A 27,165-nucleotide genomic window follows, 5' to 3' on the forward strand; every position below is an offset into this window, starting at 1 on the left:
CTGGCTTGGCCAGAGGGCGATCGCTAGTACACAACACACGAGCAGACAGATGACTCCGGAGCACCATGATTTATTGTCCTTGTGCACATACTTTCAACAGCTGAGTCAGCTCAGAAGGAAATTTTTTTGTTTTTTCCCCTTTCAGCAGAAGCCCCAGTTTTGGCCTCTGGTTGATAGCAGATTAAAGCATTACAAACTCCACACAGGCGCCGTCCCACGCATGGATCTGCTCAGAGACAGCAGGTGAAGGCTGCCGTTAAAACAGGTGACGGTCCTTTCAACCGAGGCAAGAGCTGGCGGATACAACTGACACAATTAAAAAGAAAAATCGATCACCATTCCCAGAAGCACGACGCACAACATCCATATCCACGTTACAAGCCGCAGTACGGTCCTGACTGCGTGCTGGGCTGCACGGAGGCACTGCCCGTGCCAAGATCGCTTTGGTTTGCGTCGTCTCACCAGACCAGGGCTCTCAGGAGCACGGGCTGGAGAGGCAGCGTGCAGAGATGGCAGGAGGGGAAGCCAGGCCCCAAGGCAGAGCAAAGCAGGGACTCTCGCAGGAGTCGGCCTTCTCTGCCCAGAGCAGCTCCCCGAATGGTGCGTGGGTCTGACACGCCCATGGGAAGTCAAGCGCTGCATTGTCCGGCTAGACCAGACCCTCGCCCGGGAGAGCACAGCTGTCCAAAGCAAATCTCTGTGGCTGTGTGTGAGAGGTTTTTTTGCTGAAAAAGTTTTTTACATCCAGATGGTTTACAAGGGAAGAGATGTCAATGGAGCCTGATTCTCCACCCACTCGCTGTAAAGCCTCACGCACGATCTACACTGGTGCTCAGTGAGAAGAGGGGGAACGGGCCTGATCCTGCCCTCTGGGAGCCTCATTCTGGTCACTAACCCGTATAAGTCAGGAGTAACTCCAGTGAAACCAACAGAGAGGAGACTCACGCCCTGAGCCTGTGCGGAGAGCGCTCCTCGGTCGGGATTCTTCACTACTCACCTGCAGAGAATTCCAATACAGCAGCTGTTCCCCACAGGGCTGGATCAGGGACACAGGCAGCGCGAGCTGGTGATGAATCAAACCCGGCCCGTCCCTTTAAACCAGCTGCTATGTACAGGGGAGAGCAGCTCTTGAGATGCACCAAATTAAACACCGCAACACGTAGTATACATATTAAAAACCACACACATCCCAACAGGCTCTTCACGGCACTAGAGAGCTGGAAACGGAGCTATTTAAATTGTACCATGATATAACCCCCTCCCGCCCCCCGCCCTCCCCACCTGCCGGAAACCCCTGGCAGACCCAGCTGGCCCAAGCGGAGACGTTCAGCTCTGACCACCCCGCCCCGCTTGCGAGCGGCAGGACTGCCGGGGGCCTGGCTTCGATTCCACAATCACAAACACAAACCTGCATAAATGACACACCATATTCAGAAAAGGCCCCCGCACTGCAGAGAAAGCCAGAGCTTTGTGTTCAATGTCTCACTGATAACTGTACCAAAGCGTAAACGATAGCGATCCGGCTTCAGGGGGATGTTTCCTCAATGCCAATCCACACGGATGCACTAAACAATGGGCTAAGTTACTCCCACTTGGGGCTGGCTCCCTGGACAGCTTCTCCTCTGAGCTTCTGTGGGAGCTAACAGATTGCTCTCCCTAGTCCAAAACCAAGCAGCCAGCAGGGGAGGGGGGCGCCGAGTCCTGCTTTGACACTTCGAGCTTTTCACACAGATCTTTCACTCCTTTGCCTTTCACAGAGACGAGGCTAGGCAAGTGCTAATGCGTGCATTCGGGGGGAGATCTGCGCCCCCTGTACACCACTGGATTGTATGCAGGGCTGAGCCCGCGGTGCTTTAAAGCACTAACTCTGTGGTGGGTAGCGAGCGGAAACAGGGTTAGGCACCAACCAAAGCAGTGCCCACCCCCGACCCTGCAAGGCTGCTGCAGTCTGTGGTAATTCCCCGGCCGCCCTGGGTTTGTGACATGCAACTTACAAGTGATCTGCTCCACCAGCTGCTGGACGTTCAGGCCCCGATTCAGCAAAGCACTTCAGCCCGTGCTTAAGCTTTAGGCACCTGTCGAAGTGTTTGCTGAGCTGGGGAATGAGACCAATTCAGATGCTCAAGGGCCAGGTCAGAGCAGCTGAAATGCTAAGGCCGAAAGGGAACGGTTTTGTCACAAAAATACTGCTCCAAATTCAGCCCCAGTGGAAGCCAGAGTCCCCCAGGGACAGGTTGTTTGTTTGTGTTGAAACGAGCTGGCGTGTAGACACTCACGCTTCCAGGGAGCGCAGCTACTGCTGGGAGATAGCGCCACACCCAAGGCAGGGCTCGGCAGACTGGTCTCGCCCCTTAAGCATGGTGATATCTGGCGGCAGCAGCAGGTCCTGGAGTCCCCCTGCCAAGCTAAGAAACCAGTGAGTCAGAGAAATGAGGGCAGGATGTGGCCCAAAGGGGCTGAGATGAAGGGCCCATCTTCACTATTCAGAAGCGATCTTGTTCCCCCAGCATGGTTAAAAGCACGATTCCATTTGACGTGAACAGGACTTTCGCCATCACCCCGAACCTGGCTGGATCCTGAATCCGGAACATGGCTCGGGGGGCAGAAGAGACACAATCAAGATCCCATCTACGCGACAAGAGGGAACAGTGTCGCAACAACAGCCGATATGCATTTGACAGTGTCGATGGGCTGCTGAGGGAAGCCTGCAGGGCCGACGCTTCCTCACCTCCCACCAGCCTACAGGCAGCAGGGGAGACCCCTGGAGTCAGCTCTTACCCCCCTCACCCGCTCCAACCAGGACTCTGCCCACCCAGAGCAAAGGCTTCAAGAGAGGCAGAGTCCTCAGTCCTTGAGTGGGGGTTGGACACGTTGAGCATGATGAAGGTTGACGTTTTGGGCTGTCCAGCAGGTGGTTCCACCCCCGACAGAGTGCCTGGGGGGTGCTTGCAGGCCTCTGCCAGGCCCCCCTGCGAAGAGCAGAGATGGTGCCCTCCCCTGGGTACCGGGAGCAGTACGGAGAAGCCTTGGGTGGAACCAGGAGCACCCCGGGGGTGGGGAGGAAGCTGGAAGTCACACCCCAGTGTTGCAACAGCTTTGCCACACGGGGAAGAGAGTGTGGCAGCTGCGGGAGATGCCTACAGGGCTTCAGCGATGGGCAAGGGAAGACTTCTGATCTTGAAGCAGGGCCCAGGGGGCGGCGATCTAACCGGCTCCACACAAACCCACCCGCCGGTTAGGCCATCACACAAGTGCAGGGAATCGTCTGAGAGGGTGGGGACACACCCCTGTTTGTACGCCGAGGACTGAGTGGACGGAGAGCAGATTCGGGGATCGTAGAAGCCTTCAGAGCACTGAGTGGGATGTCTTCCAGACCTATCAGCTCATCTGCTCCAAGTAGGCGGACAGCAGTAACTCCGGGGGCAGGAAGTCTCTGTGTTTGTTGCTCACTTTCATTTGGCGTTTCCCTTCAAAGTCAGAACCTGGACAGAGAGAGGAAGGAGTTTGAATTCTTTTTTTGGAACCAGATCATGCCTCTATCTCTCACACAGTCAGAGCAAAGACCACAGGATTGGGGCTTGCAATTGGGGTTATATTCTAGGATCAAACAGAAAGATACAGTGCTCTTCTACTCACTCACCCCAGTGATCAGACCAGGTGGGTCTCATTAGTTCCGACCCAGGGGGATAAGCTATACGAGCACCTAACACAGAAGGCACCAGAGGCATGGACAGCGGTGTCCTGCCTGAAGAAAATTGTAGCCACAGCCACACTCAGGAGAACTCTTAGGTTGAGATTTGTGTTTTGTTACTTAAGGCTGAAGTTTTCAAAGTTGCCCAAGGGGGTTGGGCAGCCAAGTTGATAAATGCAAGCCCCAAAGAGGGGGTAGGCTTGGGCCAGATCTGGAATGTTTGTGTGCACTGGGTTAAGAACGGGGCAGGAGCACACCTGCTTGCAGACCCCCTCAATGACCTCTTACAGCACTGCCCAGAGAGCGGCAAGTAGGTCAGCCATCTTTTACAGATGGGGGAAACTGAGGCACAACATGACAATATGACTTGCCCAAGGTCAGAGTCTCCGGCAGGATTTGAGACCAGGCTCGGCCCACATCTGTGCTACTAACCCACTGTGCCTCCCAGCTGCGAGGTGCTGTATTCCCGGTAGGATTTGTATGTGCTCATTTCCAACGCAGTTTGCCTCACCCCATGAGCTCTCTTCGCACACAGACAGCACGCAGTGTGCCCTTCCAGCCCATCACACCCTCCAGACACTCTCCTGCTGGTTCCTGGTGGCCAGGCCAGCTCGCTGCCGGCAAGAGACTGATTGGGCCAAGTGAACAGCGGGCTGTTTTGAACCGGCTGAGCCGAACCTCCTGATGAACACGTGGAAGGATGGCAGGATGCCACTTCCCAGTGAACGGCTCACCCAGAGCGGAAGCCGATAGCGAGATCAATTCCAGGACCCGCAGGACGTCTCCCAAGGGCTCAGCCTCGCAGCGGGACGGCGAATCTCTGGGCCAAACTCGGCCCCGGTATAAGCAGCAGCCATAGACGCCGACTCCGTGGGTGCTCCGGGGCTGGAGCACTCACAGGAAAAAATTGGTGGGTGCTCTGAACCCACCGGCAGCTCCCCACCCCGCCCCAGCTCACCTCCGCCTCCTCCCCTGAGCACGCCTCTTCTTTCCCCAGCTCCAGCGCTTGCCGCCACGAAACTGCTGTTTCACGGCGGCAAGCGCTGGGAGGAAGGGCGGAGGAGGGGGAACGCAGCGCGCTCGGGAAAGAGGCAGGACTGGGGTAGGGATTTGGGGAAGGAGTCCAATGGGGCAGGGAGGGGGTGGAGTTGGGGGCGGGACTTTGGGGAAGGGGTTGGAATGGGGGCGGGGGCGGAGTGGAGTCGGGGCCGGGCACGAGCACCCACCGGCGCCGGGAAAAGTTGGCGCCTATGGCAAAAGCAACTCCCACCGACTTGCCAATACGCCAGAGCGAATGGGGTTCCCGGCCCAGACATGCCACCCAACACACTCAACTCCATCTCCCCTCATGCACACCCCGCTAGCTGTAAGCGGCACTGCAGCTTGGGAACGGATTCCTCCCCCCACTCCCGGGCTGGGTCGGAGGGGGCACAGAATAACGCCGCACAGCAGGGAGGGGAGCAGAGCCCAGGGCAAAGTCGGGTGGGTTGCAAGAAGCTCATTGAGCTGTGTAATTAAGGGCTGCGTCCAGGGGCATTTGGCCCTAAGGGGACTGGCCATACAGAACGGTGCTGAGCATTTGAGACAGCAACTTGCGTTTCCAACGGCTGTACAAACGTTAGCCAGTCAAACCCCACAGCTCCCTAGCGGGGCAGGAATGAAGCACTGAGATACACGACTCCTCACTGGCACAGCTGGAATTACAATGCTGGAATTCCTGCCTCCCAGCCCCACGCGGCCTTCAAATAATCTCCCGGGGTAACCCAGCTCCCACGCCAGGGGGAAGCGCCGGCAGCCTGTGGCGGGAGCTGCAGTGGAAGGCAGGCGGGGGTGAGGGGAGGGTGGGGAGGAGGAGGCTTAGCTGGAGAGGCCCGACAGCAATGGAGAGAAGAGAACCAAAACAAGGCTCTTACTGGCAGAGACGAGGTCCATGTACTGGCAGAGAGCGTGGAGCAGCAGCCGCTCAAAGCTGGAACAGAAACAAACCAACCGGGCTTTGGTCACACGTGGTTCTGTAAACTCCATCGTAAGAGCTCACGGAGCAGCACGTCAGGCCCCCCGCGGCAAACAAGCTATTGGTCCAGATAACAGGGCCGGCTCCAGGCATCAGCTAAGGAAGCAGGTGCTTGGGGCGGCCAATACAAAGGGGCGGCACTCCCTCCGGTATCGGGGCGGCGGGTCCGGGTCTTCGGCGGCAGATCCCTCAGTCCCTCTTCGGAAGAGAGGGAGTGAAGGACCCGCAACCGAACTGCCGCCGAAGAATGGAGCGGCGCGATTGAGCTGCTGCCGAAGTGCCGCTGATTGGCTTTTTTTTCTTTTCTTTTTTTTTTTTTCCCCCCTCCGGCCGCTTGGGGTGGCAGAAAACCTGGAGCCAGCCCTGCAGATAACCTGAGAGTGGAGCGAATCTCTCTGAAGAGGACGGGTCTGTTGAGTCCCTCTCAGATCCGATCCGACTCTTGGGGTAAGTCTACACTGCAGTCAAACACCTGGGGCTGGCCTGCATCAGCTGACTCGGGCTCACGGGGCTATAAAAATCAGTGGAGACAGCCAGGCTTGGGCTAGAACCTGGGCTCCGGGAACCCTGAGCGGGGAGGGTCCCAGAGCCCAGGCTCCAGCCCAATCCTGGACATCTACACTGCAATTTTATAGTCCCCCCCCCCCCCCCCGAACGCAAGTCAGCCGCCGTGCGCCAGCGACGGGCGTTTTATTGCAGTGAGGACATACCCTCATTTGGTGGCTGGAAGGCAGAAGATTGGGTTCGAGGGGATGAGGGCAGAGGCCTCCGATCCCCACAAGTCCATTGCAACAGGCAACTCTGAAGAACTCGAATCAAAGGCCCCTTCGTGGGGCCGCTCGGTCTGGCTCGTGCCTGCGGTCTGCAAGATCAGCCCCGAAGATCCGGTGTACCTGGCACCTTGACAGATTGACTGTCACACCCCCCAGTGACCTCATTACTAAGCGAGAACCTGCTCCAGCAGGAGTCACCGGGCAAAACCCTCCCTCCCCCCACTTCCTCTGGGACAGGAGCCAAGGTGCCCTGCCGTCCCAGCGGCAAGGAAGAAGGATTACCTATTGTCCATCATCGCTGTGTAGACGGAGTGAGGGGTGACGGAGAAAAAGGCCAGTAACTCCTCCTCCAGACACTCCAGGGTCCCCTGAAAAATGAGAATCAAGTGGAGGTGACAATATGGCTGAGAAGCTATTTGGAAGCTTGAAACCAGCATCAGGTCGCCAGCTGCAGGCTAGGAGCTGTGTGCACCCGGAAAGCTGGGCCAGCCGACAGGCCGACCCGCGAACAGGATGCCACGAGATCCTCAGACATCTCCCTCTGAAGTGGACGGTTGCCAAGGGCAGCAAGCTTCTTGCGTTCCCTACATGGTGTCACGTTCAGCCGCCTCGCCTGTGCAAGCAGGGGGGTGATGCACGCAGCTAGTCACAGGGACCGGGCCCCAGGAACTTCTCTGCTTTTGTAATCAGAGCCAGGTTGGGGGGGGAGAATGTAGCATTTCAGATCTGACTCCTCAGCTGGTGGCAGATCAGTGAGTCCCAGCAGACCAGGCCCAGCTCCCCTGTATCAGGTGCTTGGGGCGGCCCAACTGAGCGAATTCAAGGGGGGAGACGGGTGATAAAAGGCCTGTCAGAGGGGGCGTGATTGCCCTGGAGCTGCTGTTCCAGAAGAGTAACAGAGCTGGCCGGGAGCGGGAAGCTGCACGAAGCAGGATCACCAGAGACCCCTGGGAGGGGAGGCTGTGAAACCCTGGGACAAAGGCTGAGCGGAGGGACCGTTTCGCTTGCTTACGTTTGGACAATAAACCCAATCACAAGGAGGCTGGGCATGGCAGCGTAGGCTTGAACGCTGGGGAGAAGCCATGCCATGTCACGGTGCCCTCCTGCAAGCCTTTCCAGGCCCACTGAGAGCGACCGATCGAGATGTAGGACGTGAAGCACCAGCCTTTAGCGGTCACCAATGGAGAGGGAAAATCATTCCAACAAGGGCATTGGATCAGGACTCCCGGGTTCGGTTCTCAGTTCTGCCACTGATCCATGCAGGATCTTGGATAGGTCACTTCTCCCCCCCGGCCCCCGGCTCTTTAATCTGCAAGGGGGCCGGGACCCTCTCTGTATTCGCACAGCACCTAGCATAATGGGCTTCCGCTCTCCGGTGGGGCGTCTAGCCTCTGCTGCAATACAAATAATTCAGACGGGCGTTGGATGGGGATGGGACGGGGGCACCTCGTTCTCTGCAGCCCGAGGCAAGCAAGAATCCAAGAGCAGCAGCCCCCAGGCTCCAGAGCTTGGGAAGAGAAACCTCAGTGCTGGTGTTTCCCCTAAACAGTCTCTCCCAGCAAATATCTACATTCGCATTAACAAGCCGGCAGCAGCTAAAAGGCTTCCAGGAAGTTACTCCGACGTCCTGCTGCTGCCTCCCAGGAGAAGAAGCGAGCAGCTCTTTGGAGCGCTGTGACCTAAGAAATTAGCAGCCAAGATCGGTGCAATTGGAGAGCAAATTGGAGCAGCCACGCCAGGCACGAGCTAGGGCTGCTTTTAAAAGCAGGGGCTGAACAGAGGCAGCGGAAAAACAGACCAAGAAAATTACAGCACCGAAAAGCAAAAACAAAGGGAGCGGAGCGCAAGGGCCCTTCGGTAATTGTCAGTGTACGCCTACTGACGGGCCTGGTCATACCAGGGCAAGCGTAATGTCTTCCTCCCGTCAGCGGAGGTGCATGCTGGGAGCGTGTACCCGGCCTGCGAAGTCTAGATACCCTTGTGGAGCCTTCATGTCATTCTCTTCCCCACCTCCTTCCTACAGCCCGTGCTCCCCTCTCTCTTCATACGAGCACGGTAGCCAGCAGCAAGGATGTTTGATACTGGAACTCTAGCAGAGACAACTTCGGCCTCTGGCGCGAACCAGGGCTAAGGCGTCAGAGGGATAAATCCTCTGTCTCCGGAATAGGAACAGCACAGGCTGGGGCAGAGCAAACCTCCCCGCAGTGGTCTGCCAGCGCCCCCCAACCCAATGTGGAGAGGCTGCTGCCCTCTCAGCGCCCCACTGGCTCCTTGGCTTCCCCCTGCCGAAGTTTATTAATAAAGGGAGGGCAGCTGTGATTTGTGTGATGTGGACACACCAGGAGCTAGCTGGAGACCTGGAGACACTCGACCCCCTAGCCCCCCGCCCTCAGGGACTGAACAGCCAGCAGATGACAAGAATTCGGTCTTTACTGGCCCGGATCACATTGAAACCCCACAACCTAGAGATGACAGGCTCCATTTCCACCCCGCCCCACTCCCAAAATCTCTGAGCCCCTCTGGTCTTGAACTGACCAGACGTCTCTGGTCACCCACTGTGCACTGCGATTTCGACACCCGCTTCCCATTAACGGTACGGGGTGAAAACATCCGCCCAAGTTTCCTGTGCCAACTGCAGCATCTCCAGCTGCAGCCGGGGGCGCGATCTGCCGCTCGTGCAGACGTCCCCGTGCTGGCCTTAAGCTAACGAGCTTGCTAAAAACAGGAGCGCGGCCGGGGTTGCTTGGGCTGCGCGAGCCCACCTCACCCCAGTGTACGTGCTCGCTTGTGTGGCTGGCAACACCGCATCCTCACTATTTGTAGCGAGCTGGCCAGATGGAAGCTAGTGCAAGTCCCACGGCCAGCTGTAGCGTAGAGATACCCTTGTGCAACAAGCTGCAGCAGCATCAGGAAGTGTCAGGACAAGCATTGGCTCCGCCCACTGGATGGAAGGGGCACGTGGGCCAGAGTCTATAGGAAACTTCTAGTTCTAGATGGGAGCTTCCGGCACCTGGATGGTCACCTGACCAATGACGTGCCAGGGTCTCACCATAGGGATCCTGCCTCGTCTCAGGGTGGTGCGAAGCCGGCGGCTGATGCGCTGGAAACATTCTTTCGGCGTGTAAGCAGGATGCTCTGGAGGAAACAAAGGAAGAGATTTAAAGAATCGGCATTCCCAGTGTTGTTCAGGGATGCGACAGCGGCAGCCGCAAGCCAGGGACTTGAATCAATGTTGCCCTCAAAAGTGGGAAACCAAGCAAACGCAGAGTGAAGGTCGCACTCCTCAAACACAAGTCACCTTAACTCTTCCCTCAAACACAAGTCACCTTAACTCTGCCCCAGTGGGGACGTTGAAGGCAGCTCAGCCAAGAGGGATCTGGAACAGTAAGAGGAACGGCTGTGACAGTCACCCCAGCGATTCCCTGCTGCTACAAGCCCCGGATGCCTGGAATCAGGGAGACACGAGCTGCCTCCCCTCTGTCCTGGACCGGCCTTAGCACCAGCACAGGGATGAATTTACCTCCATAGCTCCGGGTGGCATGACCTGCCCCCTCTCACCTCTGTGGGGGTGGGCAGACACACCTGATAAACTGAGGCTAATATTAACTAGCTCCCTGATGATTCTTTTAGCAGAGAGGCCAGGTTGTCGTGCTTCTCCGGCACGGAGTGATGTAGGAGGAAATGTGAGCAGGATGCAATGGGGCAGCAAGGTGACACCCGGGAACGTAACGCCCACTTCAAGATTCAAAGTCGCCCCTGTCCAGCCTTCCCTCCCCCTCTCGGTACCTTTCCACTTGTCCTCCGCTTTAACAGGGAGCTTCCTCTTGTGCTTCTTCTTGGCCTCTTCCTCTAGGTAGAGCAGGACCCTCTCCTGTTCCTCACCAGACCGGTTCATGAAGTCATTCCAGATCTGCGAAGGGAAGTCACACCACAATTTCAGTGTAGACGTGTGCGGCGGACTCAGATTCAGTCACCAGAACTCGGCCACCTCAGGTACATGCAACCGTGGTCTCCAGGCACCATTTGAAACTTGGATAAATTACTGCCCCTCCAGCCCACCCACCCCCCAGTCCTTGAAGCTTGTAAGATGGGGCAAATCTGTTCATTGAAGTCCTCGGGCAGCCTAGAAAATCCACAGCCTGCTAGGAACAGAGATGAACAGACTAGTTTACAGGAAGAGCTTTGCCTGCCTAGCCCCGCCCTTGTAACAATGCCCGAGTTCACACCCAGAGATACTGGATCAGGGTTTGGCGCTCGTAACACCAGGGCTCTGAACTTGCTACTTATTCATTCTGGGGGCATCTCAAGGTGTCAGCTCTGATCCAAGAAGTTCTGCATGGCCCTGGTGTGGCAGTGATCCCCCTCCAGGATGTTTTGCTGTCAGCTCCTGGGACTGAAAGCTCCGGCACCTGTGGCAGGATATTCTCAGAACGGGCTTTGCCCCTCCGGCCCCTGGAGTATTCCAGGACCCTCCGCAAGATGAGCTGTCTGGGTCAAGCGGTTCACTGACCACCAGATTGTTTCGGGGGCGGGAAATGCAGATTTTTTTGTCTTTTTAGACCCAAACTATTAATGGGTTTTTTAAATGAATGTGACGAGTGCTGAAGTGATGGTGCCATTTATGAAATCCAACTGATCTCAGCGCTAAACGCTAATTTAGGCTTCCTAACTCATGCCACGCTTTGATCATAAAAGGCTACAGGCCTGCCGGGTTTATTACTGGGTTCAGTCCTGCGTTCACAGCACCAGCTCTGCCCCTGGATCTTGGATAAGCTGGGGAGAGATCAGCTTTCTCGGCATTAAAAAGCACACATGAGCAAGGCGATGCTGTATTCTATTGGCCAGATTCCAAGGCCAGAAGGGACCACGGTCATCATCTAGTCTGACCTACTGTGTAACCCAGGCCAGAGAACTTCCCCAAAATAACTCCTAGAGCCACATCCCATCTGGATTTAAAATTTGTAGAAAATCCGCCACAACCCTGGGTAAACTGTTCCAATGATGAATTACTCTCACCGTTAAAAATGGACATCTCCTTTCCTGAATGGGTCTAGCTTCAACTTCCAGCCAGTGGATTGTGTTACACTTTTCTCTGCTAGTTTGAAGAGCCTATTATTAAATATTTGTTCCCCGTGTAGGTACTTCTAGACTGAGGATCGAGTCACCCGTTAACCTTCTCTTTGTTAAGCTAAATGGATCGAGCTCCTTGAGTCTGTCACTCTACAGCATGTTTTCTAATCCTTTAATCCATCTCATGGCTCTTCTCTGAACCCTCTCCAACTTGTCAACGTTCTTCTAAAATTACAGACACCACAGCTGGACACAGCATTCCAGAAGAGATCGCCCTAGTGCCAAATACAGAGGTAAAATCACCTCTCTGCTCCTATTCAACACTCCCGTTTATGCATCCCAGGATGGTATTAGCCCTTCTAGATACAGATTTGCTTCAGCAGCTCACGTTCAGCTGATTATCCACATCCCCCCCCCCCCAATCTTTCTCAGGGTCCCTGCTTCCCAGGATAGAGGACCCGTCCAGGAAGTATGGCCTGCGTTCTTTGTTCCTAGATGTATACCGTTGCATTTAGCCATATTAAAAACGCATATTGTTTGCTTGTGCCCCACTTGCTAAGCTATTCCGACTGCTCTGTATCAGTGACCTGTCCTCTTCGTTACTTACCACTCCCCCAATTTGTGTGTCACCTGTAAACTTTCAGAGATGATTTTACAGTTTCCTCAAGGTCATTCATCAAAATGTTAAACCACACAGGACCAAGAACAGATCCCTGCAGAATCTTACTAGAAACAGAGCTGTTCAATCATGAGTCAAGGTTTACAGTTACATTTTAAGATCTATCAGTTAGCCAGCTTTTAATCCACGTCATGTGTGCTGTGTTAAATTTGGTATCTTTCTAGTTTTCTTTTTTTTTTTTAATCAAACTGTAGTGCGGTACCAAGTCAAATGCCTTACAGAAATCTAAGTGTATTACATCAACACTATTACCTTTATCATCCAAACTTGTAATCTCAAAAAAAAAATCAAGTTAATTTGACAAGATCTATCTTCCATAAACCCATGTTGAATGGCATTAGTTATACTACCCTCCTTTAATAAATCAAGTCCTGTATTAGCTGCTGCATTATCTTGCCCTGGATCAATAGCCCACTGACAGGCTTATCATTACCTAGGTCATCCCCTTTACCCTTTTTAAATATTAACACACCATTAGCTTTCTTCCAGTCTTCTGGTACTTCCCCAGTGTTCCAAGACTTATTGAAAAAAATCAATATTAACAGTCCAGAGAGCTCCTCAGCCAGCTCTTTTAAAATTCTTGCATTCAAGTTATCTGGACTTGCTGATTTTAAAATGTCTATCTCTAGTAGCTGCTATTTAACATCCTCTTGAGATACAAGTGGAATGAAAATCATATGATATGACCTCTTTCCTCCCCGTCCCCCCAAATACAAAACAAATATTTATTGAACACTTCTGCCTTCTCTGCATTATTATTGACAACTCTACCAGCTTCATCTAGTAATGAACCAATACCATTGTTAGGATTCTTTTTGTTCCAAATATACTTAAACAACTCCTCCTTATTTTTCTTAACTCTGCTGGCCATATAGTTCTCCTTTTGTCCCTTTGCTTCCCTTATCAATTTTCTACCATTCCTAGCTTCTGATTTATATTACTATCAACCCTTCCATTTGTTATTTTATTTTTTAATATTTTATAGCTGCCTTCACCTCCCCTTTAAACCAAGCTGGTTTTTTTAACCAATATAGCCTTCTTCTTTGATTGTAGCTTTTGGGGCATCTAGTAAAGTTTTCCTAAGCAATTTCCAATTACCATTCACTTTTTTTTCTTAAATTCTTCCTCGGAGATGACTGGGGTCATAATTGTCTTCCGCATTGTGAAACTGCCTCTTTTAAAGCACCAAATATATATACACTGATGGTCTGGACTTTATTCCATTTGCCCATTTTAAATGTGATCAAGTCATGATCACTTGTACCTAAGCTACCATTACTTTTTAGTTCTGTGATCAGTTCCTCTTTATCTGTCAAGACGGGGTCTAATGTAGAATTTCCCCCAGCTGGATGCAACACTTTATGAGTTAGGAAATGGAAATTTCACAGATGGTTTAGTACTGAGCGCGTGAGATATCCAGTGAGAGTCACTCAAACTGAATCCCCTATGATCACGCAGCTTCCCCCCCCCATACACACACACACACACACACACACACACTATAGGGAGGTGTGTAAGAAGATGGTCATCCTGCGCCCTAGTGTGATTTGGTGATGTGTACCAAACACCAACTAATACCGCATCTGGTGCTTTATCTGTTAGACACTGATCCATAAGCGTTCAACATCATTTTCTTCCGCGTTATCAGCAACTCAAAAACAGGTAAGGCCATTTTTGACCGCGTGCGCCCTCCCTTTTTTGCCTTCTTGATCCTTGCTAAATAGGTTAGAACCCCTGATTTTAATATTCTACTCCTGGGACTCACCCCACAAGGTTTCAGTTATGCCAACTAGATCAAATTTATGCTCCTGAATAAGCAACTTCAATTCCTCGTTTGTTACCCAGGCTCCTAGCATTGGCATACAGGCAATTACAGAATTTCTTCTCTTCATATCCTTTAGTCCCTTGATTAATTTTGTCCTCAGCATCCTGATTCTGTACTAAATGATGCTTGTATCTTCCCTCCTTTTTACCCTCCCTGTTTGTTAGTAGTTTAATGCCGTCCTGACCATTCAAGCCAGCCTGTGCCTAAGGAAATCAGTTCCTCTTCTATGAGATGGAGGCCATGCAAACTATACAGCCCCCTCTCCCAATAGAAGGTGATCCAATGTTCCACAAAACCAAAACTATACACCACTTACCTAGCCAGCAGTTCACTTCCAGCATCTTCTGCCTTGCCTTTTCCTTTGTTTCTGGGATTTCTGAGATGATCACTTGGACATTCTTCTTCTTCAGCACGCTTCAAAGTTCCCTGAAGACATCTTCTATCGGCGAGATCTCTCACAACGCGGTATCATGAGTGCCTCTACGGACCACCACCAATGGTTCCTTTCCCACAGAGTTCCAAATCCAATCCAGCCTTAGAACGACATCTCAGGGCTTGGCTCCAGGAAGGCAGCACACCATCCTGTTTTCTGCTCGTCCCTTGCAGGATGTTCTTCCGATTCTTCTGAGCATTGAATCCCCAGAGAAGATAGTCTGTCTTCCTCAGCCGGTTGGAGAACTTTGTGGACAAGCTTGATTTTTCTGACAGGTTGGTCCAAGCTGCCATCCACACGTGTGTCCTGTACATCTCTCCATTCCTTGGGACCGGCTGGATCTTGAGAGATTTTCTTCAGTTTCCATGTTAAGGACCTGACACTGACTGGCAACTTCTAACTGCGTGGAATTCCTCCTGGTCTTCTGCTCTGGTGGTCCAAGCTTGCCCATCCTCATCTATCCCCAGCTATGTAGAATGCTGCTGTGACCTCTTGTCTCTGGTGGTTACATATTGCTAGGTCTCCTCTGACTGATTGGTAGCCAGCTCCTTTCTTCCTTGAACCTAGAGTACTGATGTTTCCTGAACCTGGCTGTCTAGGAGCTCCTCAGCTTCTGATTTTCAGTAGCATCTCTACTTGCCCCTCCAATCCACGAATTTTCTCCTCCGGCACAGCCACCAACTTGCCCAGGAAGTCCCTTCTGGCTTCAGGCAGGAAAGAAAACATGACACATCCGTAGCAGGTCACCACCATGTGTTTACCGCTGGCCATCTAAAAATCGCATGTAGAGCTTCACCTAGAGAGAGTGCCTCTCACATTCCCTCACTCAACTCCCTCTGAAACTGTCCTGTTAGGTGCCTCCATTCATGGCTCTCAAGTGACTTTTTATGCCAAGTCTCCCTGCTTAGCTCAGCTCTGCCCCTCATCACCAGGCAGCAATTAACCACTCAGACTTCAGACAGACCAAACACCACTCACCAAGTCCCGCTACCTCCAACCACAGAGTCCACAGCTAGACCTTCCGACAATCCCCTGGTAGCTGCCTCTGTTCGCGTGCAACGTTAAAAGCCTAAACATCTAAGATAGGAGAGAGAAAACAACATTTCCAAACTTCTTGTTACAAAGCAGATTGCTACGTCTTGTCCAGCCAACCGCAGGATGGAGGTTTGGCAAGACACGGGTTTTGACGGAAGTGTCAGAGCACTGCAGGTCACACAGGGTTAAACATCAGGCACAAACCAAGTTGTTTGATGCTGCAAGTGTCACTCCAGACAAGGCAAGCCTTGATTTAGCAAGCACCTGTTTAGCAGGAAGTGCTGCTTGCTTTGATAGAGAACTTCCCGAAACCGATAGCTCCTTTGAACCAGAACCTGAGCGGGAACTAGTTCAGTCAGCGCTGGAGTTTTTGCTCCTATGCACAGACAAAGCCTCAATCTCTCTGCTCCACCCACAGGCAACCTCTAACATTAGCCTGCCACATGATTTGTAAAGCTTGCTGGGCACATGAAGGCTTGACCTGGTGTGATCACTCATCAGGCAGAGCGTGGATATCAACGTTCTACTCGCTGGTTTTGTGTCCAGCTGTCACTCACAATCGGCCTGACTCTCACACCCGGGGGAAGGTCTCAAATGCCAGGGCTTGAGACGCTGAAGAATTTTGCTTGGAGGACACGCTCTCTCCCAAGGCAACCTGGTCTGAACAGACATCCCGGGCGGTTCAGTCAGTGAAGCAGGCGGTGGGCATAACAGCTCATTACAACCTCCTACCCCAAGCCCTGGCCACGGAAGTCCTCCCCCAGTTAATTCCCTATTTAATCTCCTCACAGAGAAATGATTCCAGTTTCCCCAAACAAAAGCTGCCCTCTATTAAGTGAGCGTCTCAAATGATGCCTCTGCGGCATCTGCTTGCCATACAGCCCCAGGGGACAGGAAGGCAGATAGAAATCATCATTGACTGGGCGAGTCAATGGCGAGCATTAAAACGCTGAGTTTCTTCACAGCTCTCTTAACGGAGGACGCCACTGCGCTCGCTAGCTAACGGCTCCGCTGGGGCGAGCCCCCCCTCCGTTCGGCTCATTGTGCAGGTTCTTGAGGGTTTCCTGGCACAGGCCGTGCCTTCAGCTGCGACGGGCCCACGGAAGCTTGGCAACGTGCCACACTGTCTAAATCACCCCAGGGAACTTTCCTCCCGATCTCTGACCCCCAAAATAGACCAGGGAATTAGCTTCTTAGCCGTAAAGAAAAAAGTTGTCGCGGCCTCAACGCCCCCACTCCCACTGTCCCATGAGCTGGAGGCTGTTTCTGGACAGAAAACGGACTCCAATGTGAATTAAGACATGGCCTCCCATCCTAATCTATAAATACTCCAGTGATCACCTCAGGATAGACCCATCGTAGGAAAGACAGGAGTTTGCACTTTAGAGATCATCTCCAAGGCCCCTGCCCAAGGGAAGCCTGAGAAGGCACATCACAGCTCTTCCCCAGACAGGGGAGTTTGCAATTGTCTGGTCCAAAGGTCTCCTGGTACATATTTCCGCTGCTTTTGAGGGAGGATACAGAGCTCCCAGTCACAGGAAGCCCAAGTAAACAGAAGACCCCTGGAAGCCAAGGGAGTGCAGATCTTTCCGCACGTGCCAGCCTTGCTTGGAGAAGTCACACAGCCCAAGGCAAAAGAGGGGACACAAGGAATTGCGCTTAATGTGGATGCCAGCACTTGGCTCTCAGATGCGCTTGTTAATTATATATGAAGCGAAGGCCCCGCCCCACTCAGAAGCCCATGTGGTGCCCTGGGAAGGGCAGGATGGAGGCGCTTTCAGGGAGGTTAAAAGAACCTTGAGGCCCCAGTCTCCATCACTTTCAGACCAGCCAGATCCCCGGGCAGCATGGACTAGTGGGCTGAGCTCAAGGCTGGGAATCAGGAGCTCCTACGTGTTATTCGTGGCTCCGACACAGACTCACTGCGCAGTCCTGGCCAGGTCACCTCCTTACAGCACCGGGAGGCTGAGCGTTAGCCAGTGTTCCTGCAGCACCCTGGCAGGGACAGCAAGGCTCTAAGGACCAAGCGATACCGTTACTGGGCACTTTATGCCCAGGTTTCCCAGCGTGAGCCTGAAGCAGGTACCCCCGGCACCTACCTCCATGTACGTTTCGTTGTTGCAGGCCTCCGTGAAGATGCTTGGGGCAGCCGAGTGCGTGAGTTCCCCATCGTCATTCCCACATTCGTCCCGCTCCAGCAGGGTCATCAGGTACCGAGCTAGGAAACAGAGCCCTTTAGAAACAAAGAGCGGGAGCGCCAGGCAGAGCGGCTCTCAGCAAGATTATTGGGAGTGACTCCAGCTGGAGTCCCAGCCTGGGGTTCTCAGGCCGACGCAAAACAAGAGACTCACCTGCACCAGGGCTGGGGCTGGACAGGGGAAAGGTGAATGGGGAAGGAGAGCTACCCAGGAGCCATGCCCCGCACTGGAAACATAAGCAGGAATTGTTCGTAGCCCCTTCCCATCCTCCCAAATCAGGGATCAAGCATTCAACATGGCAGAGACTCAAAGTCATCAAATCCCAATAGGGGATTGTTCCCTACATTTTCCGGAGCTCTGTCCCAACCAGTTTGGAGCCTCCACCACGTCCTCTGGGAGACTGTTCCTCCCTCGAACGGCTCAGGCCACTCTGAACGTCTCCTCTCCGGAGATTCAGCCCGAGTCTTCCTCAATTTCATCCCATTACTCCTCGCCAGCCCCCGCGTGAGGTAAGATCCCTCACTCCACAGCCGGGCAGAACCGCATCAGCTTTACACCAGCGCATCGTGCAAACCCATCGCTAGCTGACTAGTCAAGCGAGAGCCTTGGAAGTCATTAAACAGAGGGGCAAAATCTACCGGAAAATACATCGGGTGGGGGGAGTCTGAAGACAGGGGGGCGGAGATCAGAGGGAAATATATTAGAAGCATTTTAAATAAGCAGTAGCAGCACATTGGCCAAGGTTTGCACAGGTGACCATGCAAACTGACACACCTGAAAGGGACCTGGGTTTCAGAGGGTGGATGCTCAGTCAGGCCCCTTTAAAAGTTCTCAAGTTGCGTACCGACCCCTCCGCCCCACAAGGCACTAGTCACCTTTGCAAGCCTTGGCCTGTTTGTCCAGAGGGCTCCACGCAGTCACCTCTGCAGTGACTAGCTTCAAACTATCTCACTTATGTACCTGGCATACAGCCTGGCGATGAGCAAGTGCAGACAGAGCCAGATTCCACCAGCCTCACTCACCGTGAACTGTGCCTCACGCTGCAAGCAGTTCCCAAGGAAACAGCCCGGACTACCCCAGGGGTAAGAGACTGCTTAGTGCGGAGGGGGAAGAGGCCGCACGAAGCACAAAAAGGCTTGATCCTTACTGTTCTCCAGCCGCTGAAGGCTCTTGCGCCCCTTGGCCTTTGGGATGAGGTCGGAGTTGCGGATGGCCTGGTTGATGTAGTACTGCTTCCGTTTGGAGGGGGAGAACCTCTTGGATGGGGAGCTCCCCAGAGGAGGCAGGCAGTCTTCAATCCTCCTACAGAGACAGAGAGCACACACTGTGAGAGGTGCCACCTGCCAAGGGCTCTGTTCAGATCCTGAGGCCACCAAGGGCTGGCCCAGCTGAAAGGCCCTGGGGACCTAGGCCAGGAATAGTAAGAAAAGGGGACTGCAGGGCAGCCTTGAGGATCGGATCAGCTGTGTATGGGGAGCCCAGGGCCGGAATAGCAGGTCAGGACAGGGCCAGCACGAGAGCTGTGAATGGGGAACCCAGGGCTGGGGTAGAGGTCAGGACTGAAATGCATCAGCAGAGCTAAGCAGGCGAGAGGGGCCGGGCACGGCAGAGGGAAGCCCGGATAACACCTATTCTCATCCGGCTTTGTGCCAGCCAATGACACATTCACTCAACGTTACAGTCAAAAAACTCCCCAAACAATCACCTCCATTCTTCAGGCTTCAAAGCCCAACTGGAATAGATTGCTTCAGTGGCCATGTAGTAACAACAAGATTTGATGCCTAATTAACTCTGCCAACATGCAAGTAAATAGACTGCCTGCTTCTCAGCAGAACGAAGACAAATTCCATCTGGCAGCCCAGATTCTCAGACACCCAGAGACTCTGTTATTAGAACCGGACCTAGCAATGCAACGAGCGCACCCGGGTTAGAGAACATGCCCATATGGGGGCTAGTCCTGGGCAGGTGAACCTCCGCAACCAGCCAGTGGAGCGATCCCCAGAGCAAAGTGTTTTGTTCTGATCCACCAGTGCAAATCTAGAGAAATTCAACTGGGATTTCTTATGCAAGTGTCAAGGGAGACTTGGGCTCGGTGATTTCTCACTATTCCTTGGCACGATGCATGAGCAATGATGAACTGAGACGGTTCCCTCCAGTAACGGGTCAGTACCTCAAACCCTGACTGACACTGCTTCTTGTAACATTCCAGGGGGCATCACCCATAGCCGCTGACCCTTTGCACGTAGGCAAGGATCTCAAAGCACTTTAGAAAAGGTAAGTACTATGCTCTCCATTTGCTAGATTAAAAAAAACAGGCACACTGAGCACTTTAGGCCTGCTCTACAAGTTTTGCACTGGCACAACTATTTTGGTTGGGGTGTCATTTTTCACCAGAATACCTGGACCACAGCCCTAGTCGGTGTATCAAGATGCCTTATACCAGTATATGTTATTCCTGTCAGGGAAGGGGAATAAACTATGCTGGTATAAGGCACCTTTATACTGGTATAGCTGCGTCCACGCCAAGGCTGGGCTGTTGAACTGTATCACTGTAATTAAAGCAGTAGTCCTTGTCTAAACACACAAGTTGTAAGTGTTTTGTCCAAGATCACGAGGCAGAGCTAGGAACAGAACCCAAGATCCCAGATTCTCTCCCCCGATCTAAAATGATACAGTAGAACCTCAGAGTTACGAACACCCCGGGAATGGAGGTGGTTAGTAACTCTGAAACGTTCGTAACTCTGAACAAAACTTTATGGTTGTTCTTTCAAAAGGTTACAACTGAACATTGACTTAATACAGCTTTGAAACTTTACTCTGAGAAGAAAAATGCTGCTTTTAACCATCTTCATTTAAATGAAACAAGCACAGAAACAGTTTCCTTACCTTGTCCATTTTTTTTTAAACTTTCCCTTTTTTTAGTAGTTTACATTTATCACCATACTGTACTGTATTTGCTTTATTTGTGCATCTCTGCTCTGCCTTATTGCATACTTCCAGTTCCAAATGAGGTGTGTGGTTGACTGGTCAATTTGTAACTCTGGTGTTCGTACCTCTGACGTTCTATTGGTGGTAACATTATCCTGATCCCTATAGAAAAGTCATGAGCGAAAGCCGGCACAGCTGGAAAGTACAGGAAACCCATTTAGAGATAAAGCTACAAGCTGAATACCTTGCCTGTAGAGCAACCTGAAATTAACATATAAAAGGCCGAGCAGGGAGAGAGAACTACTTGACCTTCGAAGTGAATACAATTGATAAACGAATGAGATACTCGCTTGCTACTGTCTGTCCTCTGCGATGCAGAGCAAAATTATTCCACCAAATCTACCTGGGCTGTTTGCCAACAACCAACTAAAGAAAAAGACCCAGCTCTGATGTATTCACACACCACAAGCGGCTTTGTTTTTACTGATCATATAAATCCATTTTCAAGGCCAGGGTTTTTATATTATGCACAGATACACGGTCATTATCATCATCTGAGTCTTATTTTTTGTCAAGATCCAGACCCCAGAGAGAACAACAAAATAATGATCATAATAAGCAAATAAAAAGATTTCAGGGTCCGTTCTAAAGCATCTGGCAGTCCCGATTTGGCCCACAGTCCATCTATTGACTACCCCTGGTCTAGCTGAACCTCCTGGTAAATATTAAACCCAAGCATGAATTTAAGAGGAGTTCACTGAAGATCTAAGTTGACTGTTTTTCTTTAAGAGCACAAAACTTTCCATCTGACTTTTTTTTTTTAAAAAAACGTGCGACGGTTACAATCAACACCCAAGATCAACATAATTTAACATGTTTCCCTATTTCTTCCTCCCAATATCTTTGTGCGTTCGGCAGCACTCTGTGTGCACTCGGCAGCAAGCTGCGTGCAATCAGTTTCACTGTTTGTTTTCCACTTTTGTTTGTGTGGGTTTCCACACAGCAACAGGAGACAAGCATAAAAAAACAACCCTGCAGCTGTAAAAAAAAATTGGCAGAAGGAGGGGGGGGGGAGGGGCAGATCTAGCATCTGAAACTTTTTTTTAAATGGTTTGAAACTAACTACCTTTCAGTTGTCTCTTTAAACAGAGGCTAGTTTGCAAGCTTAGGGGAACAGAGGACCGCCCGTACCCCCGCAATGCTGCTTCCGCCAGTTACTACACCCAGCTTTGTCTCATCTGAGGTCCTGTTCTTCAGACCAACGGGGGGGGCTTCCTTGCAAGCACACCTGGTGATGATCACAAGGGCAGCCACACAGCATCAGCCAGGTGAGTCACAATGTTATGGTGCTTGGGGCCTGTCACGGAGTATTGGGGAACTCAGGGCCCTGCACCCCTCTTCCTGAGATTCACCATGACTCTCAGCCAGCCAGTAAAGCAGAAGGTTTATTTGGATGACAGGAATACAGTCCAAGACAGGTCTTGCAGGCACAGACAACAGGGCCCCCCTCAGTTAGGTCCAGCTTGGGGTCCCAGGGCATGCCAGCCCACCCCCCTTGGGGGGTCAGAGCCATCTCTGCCTCCCAGCCATCTCTCCAGCCTCCTTCCAGCCTGCTTCCAGCACTCTACCTTTAGCGACCCCTCCCACAGCCTTTGTTCAGTTTCCCGGGCCCCGGAGTCATCTGACCTCCAACCCCCTCCTGGGTTCTCATGTTACAAGCTCAGGTATGTTCCCTTGGGCCGGCTCCATCCCCCGATGCAGACCATCCTAGTCACACTCCCCTGTCAGCATTCACAGACCACAGTAAGAACAGTCCCAGTTCGTCACAGGGCCAAAGTTGATGATCGCTTTAAATCTATCTCCTAGGCCTGGAGTACTGCAGATCAGAGACCGTCTCTCCCCCAGGTCCCTCCAAGGCAGCCGGCAGTCATCTTTTTACCCATCCTCATCCGGGTCAGGCCAAGGGCAGGAACCCCCTCGGTTCTAGGACTCCCTTCCTGCAGTAGAGCCAGGGGATTCCCGGTGAAGCTGCCTTTGAGGCCTATTCACCCCATCTCTGAACCAGTGAATAGAGCACTGGCCTTGGAGTCAGGAGACCTGGGTTTTACACCTGGGCTCTGCCATTGGCCTGCTGCAGGAGTCACGTCAGATATGTGCCTCAGTTTCTCCACTTGTAAAATGGTGATAATGATGGTGATCTTCCTGTGTAAGGCGCTTTGGGATCTACTGATGTAAAGCAATGCATAAAAACCAGGGATTATTAGTCTATTCCTGGCCCTGCCACTGACCCACTATGTGACCTTGGGCAAGCCACCATCCTGGTCCCCGCCCCCTCCCACCCTTTGCCTGTCTTGTCTATTTAGACTGTGAAAATGCCGCGCCCATTGAAGTCAACAGGAGTTTTGCTATGAACGTCAATGGATCCAGGATTCCATCCTAAACTCTTTGGGGCAGTGACGGTCTCTCACGACATACAGCGCCGAGCAGGGCCGATAGGGCCCTGACCTTATTTGGGTGTTACTGTACTTCAACTAACCCAGCTTTGACCCCCCTGAGATCTCTCCTTGCCGATCCCTTTCTGGGACTATTTTTTCTGCCCAGTTTAAGCTGTAGGCTGGGGCCTCTGGCTAATGGTTTCACTTTGTTCGGATTATTTATAACAGTAGAACCTCAGAGTTACAAACACCCAGTGTTTCGAACTGACCGGTCAACCACACACCTCATTTGGAACCGGAAGGACGCAATCAGGCAAAGACTTGACAAGTTAAGGAAACTGTTTCTGTGCTTGTTTCATTTAAATTAAGGAGGTTAAAAGCAGGGGTTCGCAACCCTTTTCGTTCTGAGGCCTCCCTCAACAGGCTAGAAAAACGCCAGTGCCCAGCAGGGCTGGAGGGGGGAGAAATTCAGGGCTCCAGGCCAGGGACCCTTGAACATAGGTGTAGTTTGACTTCTATTTTGGGGGGGGGGGCAAAGGCCGCTTGCTCCGAACCGCAGGGTCCAGGGACGGAGCGCCACCCCGACCCCGTGACTCACCTCAGCAGGTGGCATCCACCTGTCAGGGGCTGTGTGCCGGTGGCTGCTCCCTGAGGGCTCTGCCGGCCCCGGAGCCAGGCCCCTGCCTGGGTAGCTCTGACCGGCTGCGTGAGCAGTCAAAGGGGGCTGGGAGCTGAGGAGCAGCCGCAACCCCTGGCACCAGCAGCAGACGGGGGAATGCCAGGGCTGCCCACTCCGTGGCACCACCAGCTAGAGGAGCCGCTGCCCACACTGCCTGGCTCCAGCTTCCCGCCTAGGATCTGGTCCCAGCGATGGGCCTGAAGGAGAGGAGGAGGTGGGGCGGGTGGAGCTGCCCCCAAGCCTGCCCCACTCTGGGTAAGGCACTGCAGTTTGGGGGGGAAACGCCCTCATGCCCCCTCAATTCTGCCCATGGGCTCAGGGCTTCTAGCTTTGGCGGGGGGAGCTCAGGGTTTCAGCCCCATACTGTTCCCGGCTTCAGTAGGAGGAAGGGGGGAAGAGAGGGGAGCTCTGGGTTTTCAGCTCCAGGCTGCTTCCGACTTCAGGGGGAGGGAGGGAGAGAGGAGGGGAAGGGAAGCTTGGGGTTCCAGCCCCGCGCCACCCCCAGCTTCAGCCCCATGGGAGGCACTGGGGATGGGGCTTCAGCCACACGCTGCTCCCGGTTTCAGCCCCACGGGGGGGGGGGGGGGGGGGGGGGAGAGGCAGGGCTCAGGGTTTCAGCGGTGGGGCCACGCAGCCCCGCTGAAATGGCTCGCGGACCCCCAGGGATCCACAGACTTGCAGTTCAGAACCGCTGGTTAAAAGCAGCATTTTTCTTCTGCATAGTAAAGTTTCAAAGCCCTTAGTAAAGTCAGTGTTGAGTTGTAACCTTTTGAAAGAACCAGAACGTTTGGTTCAGAGTTCTGAACAACCTCCATTCTCGAGGTGTTCGTAACTCCGAGGTCTTATTGTACTTTGAGATGGGGATTTGACGAGTAACTCACAGCCCAACTGTGCACGGGTTGTAAAGGGCAATTTACAATTCATGACTCAACTTTATTTAAGATTTAAACCTGCTCCAGCCAGACTGAGAATCCAAACACAAGCAGCATTGTGCTAGCGTATGAGACCAGGCCAGAGACTCCCAGCGACTGTCACTGCAGGCTAAGTTTGGGGTAAAGAGTAAACAGCATAAATGACAACCAAAAAAACCCCCAAACAAATTAAGTTTCTAATAATCCCAGGTACTCTTTAAAAAGAACGCAAGAAATTGTAATACTGAGAGCATCCAGTCTGACTCCTGAAGTCTGACTACACAGAAGGAAGAGACACCTCTGGGTCCTTCAATCAAAGCAACTGCTGTCTGGATCATGCTAATTCCACAGTGCATAAGGAAGAGTGGCCTCACATTTAAGGCATCGGGTTGGGATTCAGGAGATCTAGGCTCAATGCCTGGCTCTGCCACCGATTTCCTGTGTAGTCCTGGGCAAGACACAGTCTCTCTGTGCCTCAATTTCCCCATCTGTAAAAGGGGGATTAGACTCCTTCACGTTTCCTGTTTAGATTGTAAACTCCTTGGGGACATGGGCTGTCTCTCACTATGTGTCTGGATGTACCATGCTACTGTAACTAATACTGGCTAAGAATGCCACAAACAGGTGGGTTTGATCAGTCACCCAGTCTTCCCAGCGCCCGGCACGGAGGAAGACCAGGCAAGGGGAACATTGGGAACCTTCCACAGAAGTTGCTTCTATTGTGGAGGTCTGGTACTTTAGCTCAAAGAGTCTTGCTTAGTGGCAGCTTGAGCTCAATAACATAGGTGGATGGTTTAACCCTCCACATGGACTTATTCAGAAAGAGGAAAATACCCCTCAGCTGTAGCTACAGGAAAATTGCCTGGCTCCACTGATACCCTAATTCTGCCAATCTGGAGCCCCATTACACATCCCCCCTCGTGAAATGTGCATTACATAAACAGGGGCTTTGGCAAAGCTCCCCTCGCCATCTGGAAGATGGGAGGGCTGTGCTGGCAGGTTACCAATTGTAAATGGCATACAGGGATGGGAGGAAGGCAAGGTTTTTAATTTGCCTCCATATCCTGATTTTTTTCTTAAGTGGGGCCACACCAGGGAGAGAATCTCTATTGTAAAATCTCTCACCCCTTCCAACTGGGGCAGGGGCAGAGGGTCAGAGATGATCTTGCAAAACAGAGGCAGGAAACTGGCGTGACAACGAACAGAAGCAGATGGAGAACCTTGCACAGTGCTGGAGCTACAGAAGAGAAGGAGAACCTGCACAGATGTCTCCAATCTAAGCATGGCTTAAAAAAAAAATTATCCCACATATAGATGAACCGGCTCATCATAAAGTTGACGTGCATGGAACCAACAGGTTTCATTTAAGTGTCTCAAAATCTGTAGACCTAGAGTTAGTACCAGAATACCAGTAGCCCACCGGCCTATTGCATTATCTGAGATTTGTTTGACTTAAAGAGGATTTTGCAGAAGAGGAAAAATCCAAGGCAATGCACGTTCTGAAATACCCAATTTTAATGACACCTTAAGGCAGTCACAGCTCACCATAGCAGGGCAAAGAAAAAAATAAAGAGGACGTTTCCCTCTGACCTCGGCTGGAAAAAAGTTTTTAGAAATAAACAAGCAAGTTTCACCACCGAGGGCGTGTTCCAAGACTTTGGTGCCAAGTTCAATTTGCCTTGTGCTAGCAGGTTAGCTCTTGCCGTCCTGCCTGGTATCCTGGCAAAAAGCACCACGCTTATAGGTTAGCGGGCAGGCCTTTCATCCTACTCTGAGACTACTTCTATGCCCGGAGAGCACTTTTGCGCCGTCACTGATTAACCCTGTTCCTTAGAAGAATATTCAGGTGGAAAATCTACCCCGAGGTTGTTCTGCTGAAGTTATGGTTTTGCAGTTCACCTTGTCTGTCAGGAATCAACACTTTCTTCTGACCTCTGCTTCCGGACTGGCACTTGGAAGGGTTTAATGCACCTGAAAGCATTTGTTCCAGTCTGCCAATTCAGCCCTTGTCCAAGTCTTTCCCACGTGACTTTAGTGGCAGATTTCAAGAAGCAGTAGAGCTAGGGGTGAATGCTTTATCCCACTGGAAGGATGCTGTTCCTGCCTGATAATGCACAGCACAACTTGCTAGCTCCAGCTTTTCTTAAGTTCATAGCCACTATGAAGACAGCGTCGCCTAGACAGGGAACTGGAGTAGGACTCAGGAGGCATGGGTTCAAGGCACAGGTCTGCCAGCTGACCTTAGGCAAGTCATTTCACCCGTGCCTCAGTTTCCCCCCACCTGTCAAATGGCGATAATGACCTACTTTTGAAAGGGATGATACATGAACTAGGTGTTAAGTAGTAGCTACCGAACAGTTCAAGCAGAAAAAAATCCACACCAGAAGGTGACTGGCATGCCTTTCGCAGGTCCCGTCAGGGCGACAGACAACTGGTTTAATACTCCCTGGGAATCTCTGATCTTCCCCCTCCCTGCCAGCTTTTAAATGGTACC

General features: G+C 52.2%; 1 protein-coding gene across 2 annotated transcripts in view; it reads right to left on the reverse strand.

The window, feature by feature from the left end:
* Positions 1-54: 54 nt before the first annotated feature.
* Positions 55-27,165, reverse strand: part of R3HDM4 (R3H domain containing 4) — a 31,573-nt gene continuing 4,462 nt past the window's right edge. The window contains exons 2-8 of one of the 2 annotated variants that reach the window (XM_005281050.5): positions 18,866-19,020; positions 17,620-17,738; positions 10,265-10,388; positions 9,528-9,613; positions 6,761-6,846; positions 5,605-5,660; positions 55-3,482 (exon numbers count right to left, since the gene is read on the reverse strand). In XM_005281050.5, the coding sequence (XP_005281107.1) occupies positions 3,379-3,482; positions 5,605-5,660; positions 6,761-6,846; positions 9,528-9,613; positions 10,265-10,388; positions 17,620-17,738; positions 18,866-19,020 (730 nt within the window). In that variant the 3' untranslated portion in view covers positions 55-3,378. The remainder of the gene's footprint in view (positions 3,483-5,604; positions 5,661-6,760; positions 6,847-9,527; positions 9,614-10,264; positions 10,389-17,619; positions 17,739-18,865; positions 19,021-27,165) is intronic. The other variant, XM_005281051.5, reaches the window with a different exon arrangement.

This window comes from Chrysemys picta, chromosome 25, assembly GCF_011386835.1.
Source record: "Chrysemys picta bellii isolate R12L10 chromosome 25, ASM1138683v2, whole genome shotgun sequence".
Taxonomy (NCBI): Eukaryota; Metazoa; Chordata; order Testudines; family Emydidae; genus Chrysemys; species Chrysemys picta.